The sequence below is a fragment of the Mauremys mutica genome, chromosome 24 (genome assembly GCF_020497125.1).
Source record: "Mauremys mutica isolate MM-2020 ecotype Southern chromosome 24, ASM2049712v1, whole genome shotgun sequence".
In the NCBI taxonomy this organism is placed as follows: domain Eukaryota; kingdom Metazoa; phylum Chordata; order Testudines; family Geoemydidae; genus Mauremys; species Mauremys mutica.
Window position 1 is genome coordinate 16905147 of NC_059095.1, and position 18240 is coordinate 16923386.

At 44.4% G+C, this 18240-nt stretch overlaps 1 protein-coding gene across 1 annotated transcript in view; it reads left to right on the forward strand.

The window, feature by feature from the left end:
* The window catches only part of LMNB2 (lamin B2), an 81688-nt gene that overhangs the window by 21655 nt on the left and 41793 nt on the right, over nucleotides 1-18240 (forward strand). Inside the window, exon 2 of the mRNA XM_044998283.1 lies at nucleotides 4954-5090. Within this exon, the coding sequence (XP_044854218.1) occupies nucleotides 4954-5090 (137 nt within the window). The remainder of the gene's footprint in view (nucleotides 1-4953; nucleotides 5091-18240) is intronic.

Genomic DNA, 18240 nt, shown 5'->3' on the forward strand with positions numbered 1-18240 from the left:
AGGGAGTAGCTTTAGACCTTCTCTCCTATCATGTAGCAGGAGGTGGAGTCTAAGCTGAGTGGACGGCCTTTGTTTCACCTCTGGGTACAGTGTTGTGATGCAGCTGAACATAGTGGTATGTGGCAAAAAGATGCACACCATGGATGTGGCAAGGGTGGGGGACATTGAAGTAAAAATAGAAGTGAATTCCTTAATTTTGGGGCAGAAATAGTTTCATTTTTGTCTGCCCAGACAACATGGGTTAATTGGATTGGCAGTTGAAAACTCAGTCTTCCTACCAATACACTTGCATCTTTTGTGCTGATAAGTGGGGTCTCAGGTCCACCAAGGAATGAGATCTTACCAAAACCCTTGCTTACTGTTACAACACTGAACGGTTAACTGTAGTCCAGAGTTCTGTAAATCTGCCACTGGCTTTCTCTTATTCTGACTCTGCTGTTGCGCATGTGTGTGTGCACACATAGTTAAAGCATTTAAAACCCAGATTTAATGCTTTTAAAACAATTTTTCTGTACTCCTTTCCCTTTAGCTGTGTAGCCTTTTATAGTTTGGAAATCTGGCAGTCTTTTCAGGTGACAATAGAATTTTAATGCTCTTTTGTTCCTGATGTGTGGTTTTTTTTTAAGTTCCTCCTTATTGTCCTTATCAATATGTCCTCCCAGTATGGTTACCATTTCTTTCTCTAATCAATTGCCTACATCTTCCAACTATCATCTGTCACTTCTTTTCCATTTGATTTCTCATTTTTGTGGTGTTACTTAATGTGCCCACTTAACCAAGATGGCTTTCTAACCAAAGTAGCCTCTCTTGCAACAGAAGAACTGTAGGTTTTTTTTGGTCATCAAAAATTTTGCTGAATAATATAACTTTAAACAAAGTGAATAAAAACTTTTTTACAATAAACTTCTCTGTTATTTAGCTTTGAGAATTTGACCCCTTTAAATAACTTTTTAAACAAAAACACCCCCCCCCCCAAAAAAACCAAAAAACATCTTAATGAGACTGTGATCTGTTTGCCCAAAGTGTATTCCAAGATAATGCAGTTTTTCTTCCTATACATGATAGAAAGGTGCTTGAAGAATGTCTTGTCATTGTCTGTAACATTGGTGCCCCACCTCTTGCTTCATCAGTTAGAACATTGATCCAGAAGACTTCCAAATCCTGTTTCTGAATTAATTAACTTTTAAAATAGTTAATGGAATCTCTGATATAGAATGCCACATCTTCTCATACCCATTCTGTCCTTCCTAAATAGTTAAAATGAACCTGAAAGTGTGTGGGAGAAATTTATCTCTAAACAGATATGATAAAGCTCTGACTGCTGTTCTCCTTTCTGAATTGCTGCTGCTTTGTTTTATTGTACTTCTGTTGTGCCTTGGCATGAATGCTTCATAAGGATATGTTACTTGGTGCCCATTACACCCTGAACCACTTACAATACACGTAGATAGTATAATGCACAGAAAAATAGGAAATGGGATTATCTTCTTTTCTCTTAGAATATAATGTGGAGCCAAATACTAAAATACATAGACAGGAATTTTGTCCCCAAGCCATGCACCTTGGTTTAGTGTTTGTTTTTGAGTTTCAAATGCACAGACTTTTGATCTTATCAAGTTTTGTAGACTAAGCAGTTAGGCACATTCAATACTTGGATGTGAGACTACCTAAGGAAGATGGAGTTGCTGGGGAGAAGTATAGTTGAGTATGCAGTGAATCATTACTGAACCAATGGTGAATAATAGGTGTATTTGGATTTCTTAAGGGTCTATCCTAGGTCTTAGGCACATTATTAAAGAGCGCACACTATTCAATCTGAGATCTAAGAATGAAATTCAGTTCACTCACTTAGCAACTGTTCTATAGTAGCACAAAGTGGCCTCATGTACCCAGTAACTCCATCTCTAAACTAGGATGAGGAGTCCTACTATAGACTGCCTCTTCTGACACAGTCTGTCAGCACTGCTCTCTCTGAACAGGGTTGCATAACATGGTGGTAAACATTGCCAACAGCCATTGGCCTGTGTATAATGTGAATATCAGTTTATCTCTACTGGTTTTAGCAAGAGTGGGAAACTTGAAAAAAATCAAATAAAAACCACCCACAACAACCCCCTAGTATAGATGGAGCCTCTGTGCAGCTGCTAGGGTAGCAGAGCTGTAACAATGCCAGAAATGAGTCTCTCCAACCCTACATAATCTCCAGATCCTCACTAGTTGACATAATTTGCTGAAAAAAATGAGCAGGGTGTAACAGTGTATTGGAGTTCACATCTGTCCCTCATCCCATTACTGCAGGCTGTCTGAGGCACATAGGATCCAAAGCCACTCTCCCGTTTATATAAGGCCTTGTCTGCTCTAGGAGGGTTTTTCTAACATAGTTTACCAGCAAAACCAGTTTAGTGTAGATGCAGTTGTATTGGTATAACTGTGCTTGTCCAAGTATAAGCACGACTATACCAATACATCTGTATCCACACTAGGGCATATTTCAGTATAGCTATGCTGGCAAAAATCATGACCCCAGCTGATGTAGTTATAATGTTACTACTTTTGTGTAGACCAGGCCTAAGACTCCTGGAATGCTGAATGGGGATGGAGCAGAAGCCTTTGCTCGGCAAGAACTCCACTCAGTCATATTGTACTGGAGGAACAGAAGACCCTAGGAGCTTCTGAAAACCTTCAAAACTTGTGGAATCTTAAAGCCTGCTGAACAGTGGTCTCTAGCTCTGCATGCATCTTCTGCTTTGCGGGTTGCTCCTTTTTCTGGCTCATGGAACTGTCTAAGGATCAAATTTTCTCGTGGTATACTGTGTGCTGTCCCCATGATAAGAACATAACGGCCATACTGGGTCAGACCAAAGGTCCATCTAGCCCAGTATCCTGTCTTCTGACAGTGGCCAATGCCAAGTGCCCCAGAGGGAATGAACAGAACAGGTAATCACCAAGTGATCCATCCTCTGTCACACATTCCCAGCTTCTGGCAGACAGAGGCTAGGGACACCATCCCTGTCCCATGTTGTTGAGCAATGGGTGAGTTCGATGGAAGAACACACTGGGTGTGGCACAGAAGAATTTATCCCTGATATAGCCTGGGAAAGATTTGAAATTCCAATTTCCTAAGTCTAATTTGTTCGTTTTCAATTGACAAGTACATGTTAGAGATTTTCCTTGTGAAAATGAAATTAAACCTTATGGGAAGTTGCATCCAAATAGTGTGAGATTCCAGTGTACCCTTATGTATGGCACTGATGGGTCACCCAGAATGAAAGGTCCTCTGGATGTGAAAACTGCTACGTTTCTATTGGTGTCATTGGCAAGTGCTGTGTGCAGGAGCAATAGCATAGCCATACTGAATCTCTGAGGAGAACTTCCTAAATTTTGGTATTTCCATACTGAGTTAAGCTCCTATGTGCTACATACAACCTCCATGGTTATCAGCTGTGTAAACTAAACTTCTGGTGACTAGACGTTCAAATACTAGGCAGTGAGTTAAAGGAAATGAGTAAGAATGCATATGCAGCAAGTAAACTAAAAAAGACTCTTGTGTGAAGTAATTTCTCAAGTTTTGCTTGGCAGAAACAACAAGGCTCACTTCAGAAATTTAACAGGATGAGCATCGTAGTTGTCCTCATTTTTTCTTTAGATTAGGTATTTGAGATCATTCTTACTGCTGCTGCCACTTTCTGATCTAAATTGGCTTTTCTGGAGATAGTGCAGCACACTTTATTTTTCTTTATCTGTCTCTCCTGCTTTGTCATCAAGTTTCTCTTCCTTTTCACCACTATCTTCTTGGTCCTCTTCTCTGCCCCCTCCTTCCCCCAGGATCTTTCCACTGTTGTTAATCTCCTTCATACTTCTGAAGAGTGTTCCCATAATCATTCATAATCATCTGCAGTGATCCTGGTTGGACCTAAAATCTTGTACCTGCTATATAGTCTCATTGTGTCCTAAATGTAGAAAAAGCTTGGCAACTTAAAAACAAAAGCATAAGGAGAGAAGGCTATTAGGCAGAAAAAGGGACTGGATGGGTGGCTGGAGGCAGCGTGGCAGTGGCTTACATTTTCTAGGATTTCAGGGGAAAAACTACTACTACATAGTAGGAAAAGCAGGAGTGGAAGCACATCTTTGTAGGTATTACTGGAAATAAGAAACTGTTGGCCAGACTAATTGTTGGATTCTAAATTTAAAGATGTGAAACTGGGTTAAAATACCAAATCTTAATTTCCCCAATCCAAAATCAATTGTGGTTTATATCTAAGGGATGATATTACCTCAAGTAACCCTATAAAGCGGTAATATTCTGAGTAAATGAGACTAGCTAGTATCTGATCCTAGGGCTTAATCCACTGCAGTTTGGTTCTTAGACTTGGGTGCTGTAAACCTGTGGGTGTTCGTTTCTCTATTTTTGTTCTTTAAATAAATCCTTAATTAAAAGAATGGATCACTTCTAAACAGTAGATCCCTGCTTTCTGTTCAGAGTAGCATGGTGTATCTTTCTCGTCTTAAAACAAGAATCAAGAAACCCATTAGTCACTAAATAGAGATTTCATTGATGGGATTGTTTCTGAAGTGGCTGACTCCACTGCCTTGGCACGGTAAGTCTTTCCACTGGGAGAATTCTGCATCTCTCTAGTTGCAGAGGATTGGGTATATTGCCCTGGGAGCCGGCTTCTCCCACTCGTTTAGTAATTCGAGGACGCGATGTGGCAGTTTGTGATCGATGATCACAGGGTCTGTTAGTGCAGGCATAATATCTTGGGTCCCACCTGCAGCCAACCACAGTTTTTGGTATTCACATGCGACTGACGAAGTGGGTATTCACCCATGAAAGCTTATGCTCCAATACATCTGTTAGTCTTTCAGGTGCCACAGGACTCTGTTAAATTTTTTACTTTCTCTTTGAAATTCAGTCTTCAGGATAATCACTATCTATTTCTTTCCTTATCTTAGGTGAGTGGAGTCAAGACCCTCTATGAATCTGAACTGGCTGATGCCCGAAGAGTTCTGGATGAGACGGCAAGAGAGAGGGCAAAACTGCAGATTGAAATAGGAAAGCTAAGAGCAGAACTTGATGAGGTCAATAAGAAGTAAGGAAACTGAACTTCAGTGTGATTTTTTTTTTTTTACTCCCATTCAGAATAATGGGTAACATTAGCACATTTTAGACTAAGGTCAGAAGGGACCATTATGATCATCTAAAGTCTGAGTCTGAGATTGGGATTGATGGATGGCTTTCTAAAGTGTGCTATAGCTTTACAAGAAGTTACAGGCTTGATGCAGGAATCACATGGTGAAACTCTGTCCTGCTTTGTGCAGAATTCTGACCAGATGATCATCATTGCCTCTCCTGGCATTAAAATCTGACCACTTTCTTTGAGTGCTTGCACATATCCATTTCAATGTAAGTGTGTGTGCACACCGAGTCCAGTTGCTGGAAATTTTTCCCTCAGTGGTATCCGTTGGATTGGCTCTAACGTGCTCTGGAGTTGCATGCTCATAGCACCGGTATAAGGGGCTCTGCCGACCTTGCTCTCCTTCAGTTCCTTCTTACAGCCCGTGATGGTTGCTGGCGATTTCCTTCCTTAATGGTTTTCTAATCTTTGATGTAAATAGTTCTCATAGTTTTTAGTAGTTAAGGTAGGTTTACATAGTTTGGACGCCTCCATCCGCAGAGTTGTCCTTTGTCCCGGTGCTGAGACTTGCCTTCATGCAGCAAGTCTATGCCTTTGAACAATCCTCACCCGAGCTGTCTCAGATGTTTAGGGGAAACTCGTAGGAAGGACTGCTGCCAAATTTATGAAGAATTCAAGCCCTGGAGCTAGAATAACCATGCTTCTCATTTGAAGGTCCTCCTTATGGAGGCAGCCTTCAGACTGGCCTCAGACCCGTAGCTTCAGCCTCAGTGCAGAGTGCTCCTCCATCAACACAGGTCCCTCGGCACTGATCGTCTTCGCCAGTGCCTAAGAAGCACCAGGAGAAGAGCTGGTTTCCGGTGCCAAAGGACAAAGATGGGGCGAGCGAGACCCATGCTGGGCTGCTCTTCATCCTCGGTACCACGTCACTAGGTGCCCACAGCCCTGGTTCTACAGCATCCTACGATGCCCACTCAAGACCACTGTACTGGCCAATTTGTGGTCCCGTTGATCCCTGAAGCATTTGCGGCTGCCAGGGATCTTTTGATCCTGCTGGTACCAGGCTCCCCGGACAATCAGGGCTTGGCACCGTCAGTACCCCCAAACAGCAGGGAATCGATGCCAGTACTCAGACCAGTGGTCCCCCAACCTTTTCGTCTGGCAGGTGCCAGACGAAGGACTGTGGCTGCCGACAAGTGACATCATCAAGAGGCGTCGCCGCCGAAACGCTGCAGAAATTCGGCGGGTGCTTCACCGCCGGCCAGGACATTGGGGCCCCCTGACCTAGACAGTCAGTGCATCAGCTGTCCAAGAGGAAATCCTCGTTGACAGCCTCAAAGTCCCCCAGGCAGCCTTCTCCAGCACCCACTGGCACGGCACCGCTGTGATCTTTGCAATGCACCTCTTCGTCCTCTTGGAGGAAGATTAGTATTCCCCCCCTCAACCAAAGTGACCGACCTTGCTGCTCCCTGGGCTGTTCCCAGTCCATCACGGCACTGAGTTCATCAGGACCTCTGGGTGCCTTGCCACCATACCTATGGGGCCCAACCACCATGCCAGTTGCCTTTTTGGAACCCGTGGGGGTTTCGTCCACCGCAAGGTACCCCTTCAAGGTGATCTTATTCGGTCGTCTTGGAGGCTACAGTATCCCTAGTACCGTGTAGAGACACCCTGGAACCAGACTCCGGTACCGACCATGGTACCAGACCCCAAGAGGAAGCCCCTGAGGCTCCTGTGGACACCGATTCAGGCTCCCCATCTGGGTTTACTTCCTCTTCATACTCTCTGGATGAAGCCACAGCGGCATCTGGGTCTCCCCACCTCTAGATGACCACAAGGCATACCAAGACCTACTGAAATGGGTAGCCTCAAACCTGGGGGTCCAAGCAGAGGTGGTTAAGGAGGTGACATGGCCTCATGGATATTCTATGGTCAGTGGTCCTGTCCAGAGTTGCTTTGCTTCTACACAATGCCATTGTGTTCCCTATTAAGGGGCTATGGCAAACCCCTGCCTCCCTTCCATCAACAGCAAAACACTCGGCTTGTAAATACTTTGTTCTGGCCAAGGGGTGTAAGTTCCTCTTTACCTCTTTTCCTCTGGGTTCATTGGTGGTTGCAGTGGCCAATGCACAAGACTGCCACTGAGGGCCAAGCTCTCTGCCCCAGGCAAAGGACCCTAAGAAGCTGGACCTCCTTGGGTGCAAGGCTTACTCTTCAGGGGGCTTGCAACTTCATATAGCAAACCAGCAGACCCTGCTGGGGTGTTACGACTTCAATGCCCTGGTCTTCTACATACAAAGGACCAAACCATTCTATAGAGCCACTCAGTTGTTCCTAGCGATGCAGAAAGAATGAAAGGTCTCACCATTTCACCACAGAGAAACTCATTGTGGATCACTTCATGTATCAAGGCATGTTACATCCGAACACCTCACCCTGGCTAACCTAGTGGCTCTACAATGTCTCAAGCTTCTTCCACAGCTTTTTTTTTAGCACAGGTTCCAATTCAGGACATCTGCAGGGTGACAACCTGTTTGTCGGTTCATATGTTCACCATGCTATACGCCATTACACAACAGGCCAGAGATTATTTTGGTTGGGCTGTATTGCGGTCAGTTTGCCCTTGATCTCTGAACCCACCTCTGAGGTAGCTGCTTGTAAGTCACCTACATTGGAAGGGACATGTGCAAGCACTCAAAGAAAAACAGTTACTAACCTTTCTGTAACTGTTCTTCATGATGTGTTTCACGTCTGTTCCAAAATGCACCTTCCGTCCCCTCTTTGGAGGCGGTCGATCAGAAGAAAGTGAGGGAGGGTAAGGTTGGCGAGGCCCCTTTATACTGGTGCTGTGAGCACATGACACCAGAGGGCGCTAGAGCCAACCCAACAGATACCACTAAGAGAAATGTCTGTCAACTGTGCTCGGGGCACTCACACACCTATACTGGAATGGATATGTGCAACACATTTTGAAGAACAATGGTTACAAAAAGGTTACTAATTGTTTTTTGTCTTTGTGTCCAGATATGTTTTATTTCTGAAGTTTAATAGGAGTGTGGGGCGTGAAGTGGGGAGCTGGATTTGGTTTAGTACACCCAGGGCTTGAAAAACCTTTCTCCGAGATGAAAACAAGACCTTGTCTACTGAGGTATTGGGTGTCTACATCAGCTGTCGTGCTTCTGTGGAATCTAAGGTCTGTTCCTGCTCCAACAAGCAGTAGAATACAAGACTTACCAGGTTCAGTGCTTGTATTCAGTACCATGTGGGCAGCAGTAAAACTGAGAATATCAAGTTAATCCGACGAAGTGGGTATTCACCCACGAAAGCTCATGCTCCCAAACGTCTGTTAGTCTATAAGGTGCCACAAGACACTCTGCTGCTTTTACAAGTTAATTAAGATGCTGCTTGGTAAAGCAATGAGCAGCAAAGGAAGATACTGGAGTTATGTAGGACAATGACCCCAAAACAAACTGCTGGAGGAGTAGACTAGCAGATCCTGCTTCATAGTCCCTTCTTTCAAACAGATCTGACTGCTGCAGGTGTGTGCGGGGGAAGGCAGGAATTCATGCTCTTTAAGCAGCTAGAGGGGGCTGAACTTTACAATTTTCAGCTACCTACTAGACTATGGGAAAGAGACCCTAAAATGTGTCCAGAAACAGCAGCTTGATAAATCCCAGCTCTCTTCCCTTCTAAACAGCTGGTTGCATAGGAGCAGGACTTGTACTGTGCGATTGGGGGTGGTTTCTCCTGTGCCTTCATAGGCGTGTGCAGCACATATCATTAGGGTGTGCACCCAGGGAGCCATGCCCTAGTCTCGCCCTGCCCCATCCACTCCCTCCTACTTCCTGCCCCAACTGCCCCTCTCAGAACCACCAACCCCCCCCCCCGCTCCTTGTTCCCAACTACCCCCTCCTGGGACCCCTGCCCCTAACTGCCCCCCCAGGACCCCACCCACATCTAAGCCTCCCTGCTCCTTGTCCTCTGACTGCCCCCTAGGACCTTACCCCCTACCTGTCCCCTGACTGTCCTGACCCCTATCCACCCCCCCACCCCCTGACAGACCCCAAGACTACCATGCCCCATCCAACCCCCCCTGCTCCCTGACTGCCCCCTCCAGAGACCCTCCCACCCCCTATCCAACCCACCCTGCTCCCTGTCCCCTGACTGCCCCAGACTCCTTACCATGAGGCTCCAAGTAGCATGTTCTGCTCTGCGCAGAGCCAAACACTGCCCCACGGAAGCATGCAGCCCCGCCCCTCAGAATGCTGCACGTGTGGTGGCATGGCTCTGGATGAGTGGGGAGCGTGTCTGCCGCCCCGCGGAGCTCTGGCCCCCAGAGCGCTGCGGGTGCTGCTCCATGGCTGCGGGGGAGGGGCCGTTGGCTTGCTGCTCTCCGGGAGCGTGGACCCTGCGGCTTGCCGTGCCAGGAGAGTGGGGCCATTTTCCCACCCCTGCATTAGGGTGTGCCTGGGCACACCCGGCATGCCCCATGCGCATGCCTATGTGTGCCTTCCTCGTGGGTTTCAGTCCTCTACTTCTGCCTCAAAATAGATATGGAAGATTTTCAAGTGGGGAGGAGAACATCCACCAAAAGGGTCCAGGAGAAAGCCCCTGGTACTTGCCCACTAGCAGCTGTCAGGAAAAGGAGGGAGGCTGGGATATAAATCTCTAGATGATAGGTGCCTGGCAGACTTCAAGTCCTGCATATGCTTGTCTTGTTCCTCATTGAGCAGTTAATGAATGCATGTGGCAGAATGTTTCACATTACACAATAGTGTGTGTCAGTATGACAAGTAAAATCAGTCTTTGTAAATTTTGGTGTGAAACATAGCTATAACTGAGGAAATTATGAATCCTGTAACTCTCATTTATATTCCAGAAGCTGAATAGTATAGAATGAAGAATCAAAGCCTTTTCGCTAGTGTTCAGACCCCAGAGCATGTACATAGCCAACATTTCTGTAAATGTACCAGGGATAACCTTTCATATAGTAACTGATCCCAGGTACATTTACAGAATTGTTTAAATCCAGTGTCAGAATTTTTTATTTAGTTGTGAATCAAATAGAACTGGCTTTTTAAAAATGGTATTTAATTGAGCAAAACTTAATCATTTTGTGAAGGCTACTATTTCCTAGTGAAGAGGCAGGTCTGACTTGAAATGGGGAGATGTTTCTGTTCCATTCAACTAACGAGATTTCTTTGAATGCTGTTATGCAAGTTATAACATCTAAAAGTGTTTTTAAAAAAAACCCTGTGTGGTCTGAATAGCTAGCTCCTTAAGCAAATGAGACATTGGATTTGTACATGTGAATGGATCTCTCACATACACAATTTAATCTGAAAATTTGTATTTGTCATCCTTTCTCCACACTTGTAGAATAAATGTGTAACCATATGTGGTGGCTTCTGTTCAAACTGAATGTCAGTCTTATTCCAACTGTTTTATTTTTACTCCAAAGTAAGGTTGAAACTAACAGAGGAAACTAGTCAATGAGGAAGAAAATAATATTGTAAACAACTGGAGTGTAATGAAAAATAGGGTTGGTACAGCCTGTTGTAAATTCAGGCCTCGATCCTGCAGCTGGATCTGTCTGAGAACCTGTTGTGTCCAAACTAAACCACATTGAATTTTTTTAAAAGACAATTCAGAAGGAAATGTAAAGATTGTGTGGCTTCTTGGAGGTCTGCTATAGTTGCTTACCGCTTATTTGGAGTTAAACTCTTCCACTTTATTACAAGATCTGTTTCTATGCTATGAGATCCTACACTTCTTTAGAGTTACAAATAATGCCTCTTATAGGCACTGCTTTTTACACACACAAGTTCTGGCCTCAAGCAATACAGAATCCAGAGGGATTTTGTATTTTTATTCATTTTCTGTGAATTATCTGCTAGAAATAGGAATGCCTACATGAATTTCTCTCATGAGTAAGCGTACTTTCTCCATATTTTGCAATAGATCCCTGTTTTTGGAGGTAATGTTGCTCTTCATCTCTCTGGCTTATCCATTTCCAGCTCTTGCTATTTTCTAGTTTCTGAAGTGGTAAAGGACAGACATAGGTTGTGAAACTAATCCATAAATGTTGATATGGCACCCTTAAACCAGTGTTCCCCACCTTAAAAATTCTGGGTCTCCTGTTGCCCTGAGGATATTGAATTGCAGGAAAACAGTAAGATCCCTTTTTATTTAAGCTGTTTTTCAGCTGGTGTCTTTCCAAAGGATTAATAAAGAAGGGGCAAAAGTGAGGGCTGGATCATCAAGGGGAATTGATTCAGGGAAGTTCTGTGGCCTGTATTACACAGGAGGCTAGCCTATATAATCAGTGGTCCCTTCTGGCCTTATCTATAAAAGGGTGTCCTTATTTCAGGAGTGAAGGTTGGTTAAAACTTTTGCTTTCTGAGAACTACTACAGATAAGGTGTTCTCATAACACTGGCCTGCACTTTCAAAGCCAACTACTGATTTTGAATATGGGGTTCCCAGCTTGAGGTACCTGAAAGGGGGCCTGATGTTCACAAGTGCTGCATATCTGATCATTGAAAATCAAAACCCTTGGCAGTTTCAAGTTGCACACACAATATTACTAGCTACTCTTGAAGACTTAAGCCTGCTTCCTTATAAACTGGTGCAAATAACTCTTGTTTGCAGTATAACTTTACTTAATAGAATTTGGTTAATATGTGGTAATTCTTGTTAATTTGAATTTAGAATTTACAACTGGGTTGTATCAGTTTTGTGTTTTAATACTTGGCACTGTTTTCCAGACCCTTTCAAATCACTTTCTAAGCAATAAAGCATCTTGAGAGTTATGTACATCATTTTACAGGTGAGCAAACTGAGACACAGAAGTGTAAAGCTTTTTGACCAAGGTGACGAGTGAGTCAGCACCAAAGAATATTTGAATAAAAATGCATCTCTTTATTACGGGAAAGCTGTTTGTACAGAAACAGTTCTGATTGTTAAGTCTAACACAAAGCTCAAGTTTATGGTCAGTTATGCACTAACATTGGGTCTCTTAAATTTCTAATAATCACATAAATCACTACCTAACAGGTGTCACTCTCTGTGACTCCTTTTGTAGTGACAACACTTGGCACTCTTTGTACGTCTCAAATTGCATCCAAAAGCTAGGTTGGCCTCATCTCCATTTTACTATCAGGAAAACAGAGTTAGAGGAGAAGTGACTTGTGCCAAGTTCACCCAAGTTGTCTTACTCTCAGCACAGTGTCTATGCCTGGGGCCATGCTACCTTTAAATTGGTTTGCAGGAGGATTCCAGTCTTTATCAGCCCCATCAGAGTCCTAGGATTGCTGTTGACCCAGAATCCCATAGTATACCTGTGTTGTGACCCATTGGGCGTCTTTCTGGCATTTCAGTATAGTTAAATTAGAAAGTGATGTCTTCCACTAAAAGATCACTTACTGGCTTCTAATTAAATTGATACAATTAGTTGTCTTTTGAGTATTACAGTTAATATTAGTGTATCTAACTTTGCGTCTGGATGCAAACATACTAATAGCAATCTTTCTGCTGTTGAATCCTGTTTAAGTAAAGGAGGTGACAATCTTGGGAGGAAGTTTTCTATGAAGTAAGAAAATAAACTTTTTTGCATTATGAGGTGTATGATGTTTAGTTCTTCAAACTTAAAGAAACAGAACTCATTTTGCCCCATATTTTGAGAAGTGTTCCTGAATGTCTTCCCCTTTCTCCTCTGATCCTGCTTGATTTGCAATATGTAAGGACTACAAGATAAATTAAGGATGACTGAGTTATCCCTTTTTCAGACAATCTTTATCTTCCTTCTCTGCAGTCATTAAAACAGTTGGGCAGAAATATCCTGGGCTTCATCTTTTATCCAAAAGACAGGGCATCAACAATGTAAAACAGTACCTCTTGTCTTCCATCCATCATCCCTGGCCAAAGAATGCTCTGTACTCAATATGGGGTATGTTGAAACACTTCTAGTGCAAGATCCTGAATAGACAATTTGAGCATTCTGCCATCAGCAAGATTAGTATGTTTAAATTAATGTAAACAGTGATCTCACTTAAATGAAAATACTTCACCAGCAAGGAGATCAGCTTCTTTAGTAGGGCTTGAAATTTCAGCGATGAAGTTTTTCACTTAACTTATATTTCAGAACTCTTTACATGGTGGTACCTGAACTGTTATAACATGGTTTGGTTTTTCCCTCTGTACACTAGTCATCTAACCATGTTAGTGAGTTTTTTAGCCTAGGTATCTACTTGGGTTAAACATGGCTATAATGCATTCTTCTGTCCCTCCAAACAAGGGAAGAAATCAATCAAGTTCTAAAAAGAAAAGGATTTTATTAAAAGAAAGAAATTACTCTATCTCTAACACCAGGATGGAAAAAATTACAGGGTCTAACTTATAAAACTGGAGAGACTTCCCCCCCCTCCTTCCTCAGAATAATCAAAGTAACAGCAAACAGAAATAAAGATATTTTTCCAGCAAACACACAAGTGCAAATGCAGAAATTAATTATAAGACTAATCTGCCTTTCTAATACTCACTATACTGGATAGTAGGAAATACTTCAGGAGAACTTGGAGATATGTCTGGCCTCTCTTAGATCCAAAGAGAGAACGGCAACCCAAACAAAGAACACAGACAAAGACTTCCTTCCACAGAGATTTGAAATTATCTTGCTCTTTGATTGGTCAGGTGTTCATCAGGTTACTGAGCTTGTTAACCCTTTACAGGTAAAAGAGACCTTAACCCTTAACTATCTGTTTATGACACCCCCCCCAAATTGCAGACAGTGGGGGAACCACACTGGCGGTGATTTCTTTCTAGAACTTTAAAATAAACAGATTAATAAAACCCATGCACCATTACATATACTACTAAGTATGTAAACAACAAGATTTTTCACATTTTAAGAACACTTTTTAAGCATTTGATTCTGGGAAACTTTTATGAGAGAGTTCATCAGCTACTTTGATCTGTTGCTGCTGTAGACATTCCAGGGTTGTGGAGAGGTTCACCTCTTCCACACCACCATCACTTTTTTCCTTCGTAGTAGACACCTTTAGGCCACTTAACGTCATCTCCTCCCTGGGCTGTAAACTGACAAACCTGTAATTTTCTGGAATAAAATGGCTTTAGAGAGTTAACGTGGTACACCTTAGGCTTTAAGGAAGAATTAGGAAATGCTATGAGGTAGTTAACAACTCCCAGGCGCTCCTGGACCGTGAATGGTCCTTTCCATGACGCTTCCATCTTATGGGCCTGTTGCGCCTTCAAGACCATAACCTGGTCTCCTACTTTGAAGGAACGCTCTCTGGTATGTCTATCATACCAGGCCTTTTGCTCTGCTTGAGCATCCTTTAGGTTTTCTTTAGCCAGGGCTAAAGAATGTCGGAGGGTGCTTTGTAGGTTGCTTACAAAGTCCAGAATGTGAGTTCCTGGAGAAGGTGTAAACCCCTCCCATTGCTGCTTCACCAACTGTAATGGCCCCTTAACCTCGTGGCCATACACAAGCTCAAATGGTGAGAACCCTAAACTGGGATGTGGTACAGCCCTGTAGGCAAACAGCAACTGCTGCAACACTAGATCCCAATTATTGGAGTGTTCATTTACGAATTTACGGATCATGGCCCCCAAAGTTCCATTAAACCTTTCCACCAGGCCATTGGTTTGGTGGTGGTACGGGGTGGCAACCAAGTGATTCACCCCATGAGTTTCCCACAGGTCTTTCATGGCCCCTGACAGGAAATTTGTTCCAGAATCTGTAAGAATGTCGGAGGGCCAACCTACCCTGGCAAAAATGTCAGTTAAGGCCTGGCACACAGTTCTAGCCCTGGTGTTGCTTAGAGCCACTGCTTCCGGCCATCTGGTAGCAAAGTCCACGAAAGTCAGTATGTACTGCTTTCCTCTGGGGGTCTTCTTTGGGAAAGGACCCATAATATCCACAGCTACTCGCTGAAATGGGACCTCAGTTATGGGGAGTGGCTGGAGAGGGGCCTTGACCTGGTCTTGGGGCTTTCCTACCTTTTGGCATACCTCACAAGACCGGACATAATTGGCAACGTCCTTGCCCATCCCCTCCCAGTGGAAGGACTTCCCCAACCTGTCCTTGGTTCTGTTCACCCCAGAATGACCACTGGGATGATCATGGGCCAAGCTTAAGAGCTTTTCCCGGTACTTAGTTGGAACTACCAACTGTTTTTGAGGATGCCAGCCTTCTTGGTGTCCACCAGAAAGAATCTCCTTATATAAAAGTCCTTGTTCTACAACAAACCGGGATCGGTTAGAAGAGCCGAGAGGTGGTGGGTTGCTCCGTGCCGCCGCCCAAGCTTCCTTAAGGCTGTCATCGGCTTCCTGCTCAGTCTGGAGCTGTTCCCTTGAGGCTGGAGACACTAGTTCCTCCTTAGACTCTGGACTTGGGCTTGGTCCCTCTGGAAGCGATGTAGGTGATGAGGTTGTTTCCGTTGCCTGTGAACCGCTCTCCGCTGGTGCACTAGGTGATATTTCAGGCTCTGGCTGAGCCTCTTGGGTAGGGTTGTCTGCTGCTTCTGCCAGTTCAGGCCCGCTGGCGCCCTCTGGCGATGGGGTTGGAGACAGGTTTGCAAGCGCTGGCGTCAGTGCTAGCGATGGTTCTGCTGCTGGTTGCTCTTCCAGTTCCGGTTCTGGGACTGGATGCACTATGGCTGTTGTAGTCATTGGCATGGGATCCGGTTCCACCACCTCTGTCTGGGTCTCTGGTAACACAGACGGGGCCCTGGTGGACGGCTCAGGAACAGGGATGGGAGTGGAAGTTTGTTTGGCCTGGCTGCGGGTGACCACTCCCCCCCCCCCTCTTGGCCAGCTTCACATGGTTGGCCAAGTTCTCCCCCAGTAGCATGGGGATGGAATAATTGTCATAGACAGCAAAAGTCCACTTTCCTGACCAGCCCTTGTACTGGACAGGCAATTCAGCTGTAGGTAAGGTTACAGATTTTGATATGAATGGAGAAATTGTGATTTTGACCTCTGGGTTGATGAATTTGGGATCCACTAAGGACTGGTGAATAACTGACACATGTGCCCCGGTGTGTCTCCACGCGGTAATCTTCTTCCCGCCCACTCTCAAGGTTTCCCTGCGCGCCGGGGGTATTTGAGAGATATCTGGGCCTGGGGATTCTTGGCGTGATGATGGTGTAATGGACTGTACTCGATTGGGGTTCTTGGGGCAGTTGGCCTTTATATGCCCCAGTTCATTACATTTAAAACATTGCCCAGCTGACGGGTCACTGGGCCGAGGTGGGTTGCTGGAGACTGGTGAGGTGGGACTGTAGGTAGTCTGAGGCTTTCCTTGGGTTGTAGCAGGGGTCTTGGGTGGCCCCCGGTGGTAGGGTTTATTGTCAGCTTGCCCCTTGTTATATTCACTCTCCTTGATAGTAGTTTTTTTCTTTTCTGCTAAGTCCACCCATCTGCCTCCAATCTCCCCTGCCTCTGTTACATCTTTGGGCTCTCTATCTAGGATGTACCGTTCTATTTGCTCAGGAACACCATCTAAGAACTGTTCCATTTGCATCAGGTGGGCCAGGTCTTCTAGAGAGTGAATCTTTAGTCCTGACATCCATGCATCCCAATTCTTTCTAATGTAGTAGGCGTGTCTGGGGAATGACACATCTGGTTTCCACTTTAGGGCTCCTAACCACCGACGGGCATGTTCAGGTGTTAGCCCCATCCTGATTCTGGCCTTTGTTTGAAACAGTTTGATTGTTCATGTTTTCCTTAGGCATTTCAGCTGCCACTTCTGCTAAGGGTCCACTGAGCTGTGGCCTCAGCTCTATCATGTACTGGTCTTCAGGGATGCTGTACCCATGGCAGGTCCTTTCGAAATTTTCCAAGAAGGCCTCAGTGTCATCACCTGCCATGTAGGTGGGAAATTTCCTGGGATGGGGAACAGTGCCTGGAGAAGGGTTGTTGGGGTTGGCTGGAACATTCTGCTTAGCCTTCTCTAATTCCAGAGCCTGTTTCTGTATTTCCAGTTCTTTCTCTTTTAACTCCATTTGTCTCCTGTGGTTAGCCTCTTCCCTGGCCATTTCTGCTTTCATTAGTTCCATCTGTCTTTGATGTTCTTTGTCTTTTTCTGCTGCTTGCATTCTAGCCAGTTCGAGTTTCTCAACGGTTTCACTGGTACTCATGTTTCTGTGCTTTCGGTGCTGGCCACACCCCTCTGCAGTCAGTGACTTAACTGTTTTGCTTGGTTCAGTTGCTTGGATTACAAGTTCCTACCCCTTTCTACTCCCGACTGAATAAAAAGAAAACGAACTTTTCATTTGCAAATGTGGTGCTGGTTGTTCGCTGGCAGAGAAAAGACCAAAAAAAAAACCTGGCTTGTCCTGTTTCTAGCAATTGCTAATGCTCTCTCAGTGGGAATCTCTTTCTAACAAAGCTTGTTAAAAAACCTTTGTCTGTTTGCCTTCGGGGTATCTCTCCTTCACTGTTTCCCCAGCATCTCAAAGGAGGGAAAAAAAATCTGGCTTTTGGTTCCTAAAAAATCCCAACCGCTGCCTACCATGTCATAGGTTTATTCCCCACTTTGAACTTTAGCGTCCACAAGATGGGGACCTGCATGGACTCCTCTAAACTAAAATCCTACTTTAGATCTGGTAAAGCTGCCACCAGCCAGGTTTTTAGTGTCTCGCACACTCACTGTTCCCCCAAACTTTCCCTGGGAACACAGATCCAAACTCCTTGAATCACAACACAAAGGGAATTAAACCATTCCCCCTCCTTCCTCCCCCTCCCCTAGTCGTTGGGAAAGGTACCTTGAATCAAACCAAGAGAGATTCCCTATCCCCCTTCCCTTCCCCTGAAAATCCAAACAAGGGAAGAAATCAATCAAGTTCTAAAAAGAAAAGGATTTTATTAAAAGAAATTACTCTAACACCAGGATGGAAAAAATTACAGGGGCTAACTTATAAAACTGGAGAGACTTCCCCCCCCCCCAGAATAATCAAAGTAACAGCAAACAGAAATAAAGATATTTTTCCAGCAAACACACAATTGCAAATGCAGAAATTAATTATAAGACTAATCCGTCTTTCTAATACTCACTATACTGGATAGTAGGAAATACTTCAGGA